At 47.2% G+C, this 6,052-nt stretch overlaps 1 protein-coding gene across 3 annotated transcripts; it reads right to left on the minus strand.

Moving 5' to 3' along the window:
- Window positions 1–224: 224 nt before the first annotated feature.
- MMACHC (metabolism of cobalamin associated C) lies at window positions 225–5,787 on the minus strand. Of its 3 annotated transcripts, none has more exons than XM_064665382.1 (4): window positions 5,672–5,787; window positions 3,574–3,768; window positions 3,186–3,338; window positions 225–2,632 (listed from the first exon to the last, which is right to left on the minus strand). In XM_064665382.1, exons 1-4 carry the CDS (start codon window positions 5,741–5,743, stop codon window positions 2,324–2,326), a joined length of 729 nt encoding a protein of 242 aa, XP_064521452.1. In that variant the 5' UTR covers window positions 5,744–5,787; the 3' UTR covers window positions 225–2,323. The 3 variants fall into 3 exon arrangements, with proteins under 3 accessions (XP_064521452.1, XP_064521451.1, XP_064521454.1); XM_064665381.1 differs by having other exon boundaries at window positions 225–2,635; XM_064665384.1 differs by lacking the exon at window positions 5,672–5,787 and adding an exon at window positions 5,102–5,188 and having other exon boundaries at window positions 225–2,635.
- Between the last annotated feature and the right edge of the window lie 265 nt (window positions 5,788–6,052).

Consider the following 6,052-nt stretch of genomic DNA (forward strand, 5'->3'; position numbering starts at 1 on the left):
TGTTTTATTTTTTCATATCCCAGATGAGCCTGTGATAATAGTTTATTAACTTCTGCTAAGATAACTAAATTTTTCTTCAGTTTGCAGATACTGGATTTTGTGTCTTTGGTAGCTCACTATTTTCAGGATGTTAAAATCAAAATGATCAATCCTTGCTTGAACATCTTGAGCTCTCCACAAGTTAAAAAATCCATTGTTTAAATAAAAATACTCAGTACTGAGGGTTACTCACAACTTTGTATATTTTATTAACCAAAATACCATGTGAAGAGAAATAAATTACAAAAATTGAAATGCAGTGACTGTGGTAATCTGTTTAATAAATTAACTAAGTCAAAATATTAAATATTTGTAAGAAATCAATGCAAAAAATCAAAATATTTTACTTTAAATCGTAATGTAAAAAGATAGATCTTATTCCATTCTGTATTTATCCTTCTGAGATAATCAGTATTTTGTGTTTGTTATTAATATGAGCCATTAGCTCAAGCCCCTGTTAAATTACAGATCAGTTGGAAAGTTCTGAAAGGTCAAACCAATTTCAGCCAGAAGTAATTCTATAACAAAAGAACAGAATTTAAACAAATTTCATTATTTTACTTAAATTAAAACTCACAATACCTCTATCACACAGTAAGTCAGGTGTCGGCCTTAGTCAGACGTGAACAAAGCACGGAAAGCAACAAAGACTTTTTTGTAACAGCAAATGCATTGAACAAACCCAGTGATCACAAGCCCATTACTCTGTTTACAGGGAAACAAACCTGTTATAGTGAATTTGGATTACGCTGAGTTAGTGCATAGACTCTGAAAAACTGTACCAAGCAGGGACTTGTTGTGAGGGCAACCTTCATGTTTGAGTCTCCAAAAGGCAGGAAGAATCACAACATAAAAAGAAAGGGCTCAGTTCTGCAAAGTGAGTATTTTTTTGCATCATGTTGATACCATTGAAAGGAAAAAAGTGCTTAGTGATTTGCAGCATTGCACTGGAGTCATAAAAATAAAATACTATTTTAATGTATTATATTATTTTAACAAGGCCTGAGCCTCAAATCGCTCCAAGATAAATTAATTCCCGGTTCCCAGCGCCATCGTAACTTCTGAACAAACCTAAGAGGACAAAGTCACCAATGAATGCTATGTTTCTGCCTGAAGATGTTTTATCCAGCAATATAAGTAATGTGAATGCCATTAATATTTTCCTTTTTCTCTGCTTGTTTGCCTGTGTGTGTGACAAGGCTTCACGTGATGGTTTTTAAGTGTGTGCAGGTTTACAATCTCCCTCACACAGAAAGCACACCAGCAAACTATGGCAGTAACTCTGGGGGGGCTGTGGTGTGTGCTGGCACTGAAAAGTGCTTTAAATACAAATGTCATCTACCTCAGAAAAGGTCATGAGAGTTGTCCTTTTCAGTCAGTTACCCCGACAGGAGTAAAACCTCCACTCCCACAGAGATTACTCAGCATCTTTCCAAGTGTCTCAGTCAGCTGCTCTATAAATGGGTAGATGTTTAAAATGGACCTAAGGATGTCATGGTGTTCTGAGAAGCTCTGGGTGAAGAGGAAACAGCACCTCTGTACTGCCCCTTTCCCTTCCCTAACCACCCTGAAGGAAGCAGATGCCGTTGGCTCTGTTCTCCTCGCTCCTGTTCCATGTACAGACCACACAACTCACTGAAACAACCCCTGGGGAATTTTCTTTTGGATGGTAAGGAAAGGAGACATTTAAAGGCTTCTTAATTAAATTAAGCCAGCTTCATTCCTAGTGAAGGAGTACAGGGCAGATTTTCTTTCTGAGGAAGAAAAGGCTGAAAAGACCAAACATCTATTCCCCAAGGAGAGTTGTGACATAGGATAATAAAATGCTGGGCACATCTAAAAAAGTATTTGCCCTGAGTTCAGACACAAAAAAATTTTGGAGTACTATGGCTGAACTTTTTTTACACTTACAAAGACACTTGGAAAGAAAATTCTTGAGAACAAAAATGAGTTCTCTAGTGAGCAGCACGGGTTTTCCAGGTGCCAGGGTGTATGAACTATTCCCAACCAAAGGCCAATCAGTATCTTACCAAAAAGATGGACTCCCCAAAAGACACACCCCAGCAGCAGCAGCACGGAAGGCACTGCTCTCACCCTCCCCCAGAGTGCTATGGAGCAGTGCTCCCTCTCTCTGGGAAGCTGATGTTTGGACAGAGACGCTGCCCACGCTGCTGGGATTTGCCATCTCTTTATACGCACACCATTCTCCTCCTCAGCACCAGGGAAAGGTCGGCGCTGATGAGTTACGCTTTGCTGCCCTCTGCCCCTCCCTGCAGCCAGTTACTCACTGAAATTCGATTCTCTGGGCTTCCTGTGTCAGCCCCAGCAGTCGGAATCTCTCCGCTGGAGGGGTGGCAAAGTAGACTCTTTGCTCCTCTGAATACCTTTCCTTCACCTCAATGATGTCCCTGTAGCGCCCGTCCTGCCAGTGAAAATTGAACTGCTCCAGCAACTCAATCCTTTTCTCCTCTGTGCTCACACAGTCAACAGGGGCAGGCTGCTCCAGGAACAGCACCTGAATGTCTGGGAACAGGAGGAGACCCCGGATAGCAAACCAACCGCCATACTTGGGATGGATACACACACCATAGATCTTCTGGAAGAAAAAAAAAAGAAATATCTAGGATGTCTCACTTTGTCTCTAGTAAACTTCAAAGCATCAAGCTTCAATGCAACTTCTCACACTGGCAGCCCTCTGCTGGAGTACTGTACAGAGCAGAAAGGAAAGCTCTTTCCTGAACATATGGCTCAAAGCATCACTTTTCACTCCCATTTTCCTGTGCCCACACACCCCACCCTGTAACAGGGGGAGAGGTTCATTTCTGAAAATCTAACACAGAGGTTAACCAGAGTGTATTTTTTCCCCACTTATAATGCTCCAAGCAACAGGTTTGCCTTTGCACTGCAATTTATTCTTCTGCGTAGGTTTAAGACATCAAGATATTTCTCTCCATGTACGCATTTCCCCACCACCCTGAAGGATCTTGGAAGCTTCCAGTTCCCACATGAAATACTTTATGAACCTTTATGTGATCTGGACTTTGTAATTTCCTTCAAGGAGAACTAGTAACCAGTGAGTAAACAAGAGTTGCACAATTCAGTGACTGCAGTTTAGTGGTTCTTCCCAGGCTGTGTTTTTACCTCACCTTTTTCCCCCATGGATCATGCTTCACATCCTTCCTTTGGTAGTAATATGCAGCTCCAGCAACGTGGGCAGCTGTCTGTGCCAAGAACTTGGGCTTTCGGCTCGGCAGGATCTCATAATCAAACATGACATCCACCCTCTGGTCAGGGAATTTCTGGGAAAATTGGAAAACATCAGCCCAGGCTGTGAAGGTCCCTGCACAGCTGCAGGCTGTGATGGCAGAGACAGAATATGCAGGTCACCAGGCTGCTGATGCTCTTATTACCTTCATGAATCACACTTCACCCTTCCAAAGAGCACAGGCAGGGACCTGCAAGGCTCTGTCTGCTGCTGAACCCACTTGGTTTTATGCCATAAAAGTAAAAGGAATCGGTATTTCAGCTTCTTACCTCCTTCACACGTGACAAATGATAGGAAATACACTGATCCACGGGATCCCTGATTATTTTTGATCGTTCTTTCTTCACAAAAGGTTTAAGGGCCTTGTCAAACATTGAAGGAGTGCTGAGGATCACGAAGGCCAGTGTGTCGTCTGGGTAGGGGAGATGAAAGGCTGGCTGGACAACAGCATTGTACCATCCAACCTTCGGGCAAAGAAACACAAATTTCCATTAGAACAGGGACACCACTCTAGTGGAACATGCAGGAATGTAAAAAAGTGGAAGGAAGTGTAGCCCCCCCTTCATTTGCAACCCAGATAAGGCAGCCAGCTCGGGGCCTTCCTTTCAAACTCAGCTGATTTGCACCCAAGGATTCAGAGTTTCTGGAAGCTGTGCTGTGAGCTGTGTGTGAGATAAGAATCAGGCACTGCACTCAGCTCCAGTCTGCCCTTTATCCAGCTCTGCTCAGAAACCTAGAGGGAAGTATGAGCAATCAGGTCTTGCCAATGCAAATCAGATGGTTTGGTTTAGATAAAGCTTTTACAGTTTGTTTTTTCTTATCATGGGCCAGAAAGAAACTGGTACTTCTGTTTTGCTCATATGATAAGCTGCATGTTTTATTTCTTCAGCAGGAAACACTTGTGTGGAAATGAAGGATGTGAAGCTCCTGGCAGCGCTAGACCCCCCCCAAAACCCTCAGCTCCACCCTGTGGAGTGACACAGCCACATTTGGATATTTGTTTCCAGGGCTGGATGTGTTATAACACAGTCTAGAAACGAGGGATCAAGCCAGGGCAGCGGGAAGCATGACCAGGACAGGGCTCAGACCTGCAACTGTCAGGTGGAATGGCCAAAACCCCATGCACCCCACTACTGATGCCCTGCACAGTAACATCAGTCTCTTTACAGGTTATGACAACTCCCATTCTCCCAGGGGGCCATAAAGGTCAGGTCTAACATTCAGAGAGATGCCCAGTAAAGTAACATTAAGCCTGAAAATGCAATGCACAGATTACTTTAAATATCAGTGAAATAAATCTGAAAGTGACTTTACAGGTGACAGTGGCATCCAGACCTGCCCATCTGGAAACACAGAGTGAAAACTAAGTTTACTATAAAGATGCATCCTTCTGTCAACCCAATGTTTAATCAGTTTTGTGCCTCTTGTTTAGGACGCTGAATTGAATTGTCATAAGAAATCAGAGAGATGTGAATCTAAGGTTTGCTGTTTTCCCAGTGTCAATCAGTGCACCAGGACTGGCTCTATCACAGTGAAATCTAGAGCAAGCTGCAGGGCTAAAAGGTTTCCCTCTGGCGGCGACAGTCTTTTTATCTGGGTTCCACCCCTAATTCTGCTGCTGTGCTTTGGGAAAGCAGCATTAAATTCTCCAAATTCTGGAGACGCCACCTCTCTCAGCACCTCACTCCCTTTTACTTCTTATGTGAACAATACAGCAGGACACGCAAACACTTCAGGTGCCAAATACAACAACACTCCCCAAGGGAAGGGCTACATTTATTGCGGATCGATTCTTACTGGATATTGCAGATTAATCTGTATCTGATATTGCAGATTGATTTATTGCAGATGGATTTACTGCAGATCGATTTATTGCAGATCGATTTAATGCAGGCTGCCCCTGGGGCGGGCAAAGGAGGAGCAGCTGGACACAGGGGGCAGAGGCAGTGGGGAGAGGCCCCTTCCATGGACAGCAGTGCCCATTTACGAGCGGATGAGGTGCTCAGCCCTTCAGTGTACAGGCGCTTCTACGCTCAGATTAAAATTTAAACCTGCCCGTAGGACTCTGCCCTGATGCCTCATTGCGCAACTCTCCGGTGCCCGCCGGTCAGGGACCCGCCGCAGGGCCCTGCGCACCGCGCGGGGCCGGGGCACGGCAGTCACCGCGCCCTGCGGCACCGGGCGGCCTGACCGCGCCTCCCGCGCCGGCAGCAGCGGCTCCCGAGGCACCCCCAGCACCGGGTCGGCCGAGGGGCGCCCCGACCTCCCGGGGTCACCGCCCCCCCAGGACCCCTCCCCGGCCGGCCCCACGCTCCCTCAGGCCCTGGGAGCAGTGACGTCACGGTGCCGCCGCGGTGACGTCATTACCTTGAACGCGTGCGGCTCGAGGCCGAGCGGGCCGAGCGCGCCCCGGAGCCGCTCCGCCACGCGTCGGTCCATGCCGCGCGGGGCACCACGGGAGCGGTAGTTCCGCCGGGACGGGACACCCCCCCCCCCCCAACGCGCGCCCTCCCGCCTCGTCTCCAGGGAGACGAGGCGCCGCGCAATGCACACTGGGAGTTGTAGTGCGCGGCGCCCTCTCCCCCAGCATTGGCCCGCTCGGCGGGGACTCCATGTCCCAGCATGCTCGGCCATCCCAGACATCGCGGGCTGAGGGCGGTTCCCTCTGCTCAGGGCACGTTTTCCCCGCCCGGGGTTGTGCATATTTTTGTGTCCCCACACGCTGTTGGAGAGTCCCGCCTGCCCTTG

The sequence above is a fragment of the Pseudopipra pipra genome, chromosome 9 (assembly GCF_036250125.1).
Source record: "Pseudopipra pipra isolate bDixPip1 chromosome 9, bDixPip1.hap1, whole genome shotgun sequence".
In the NCBI taxonomy this organism is placed as follows: Eukaryota; Metazoa; Chordata; class Aves; order Passeriformes; family Pipridae; genus Pseudopipra; species Pseudopipra pipra.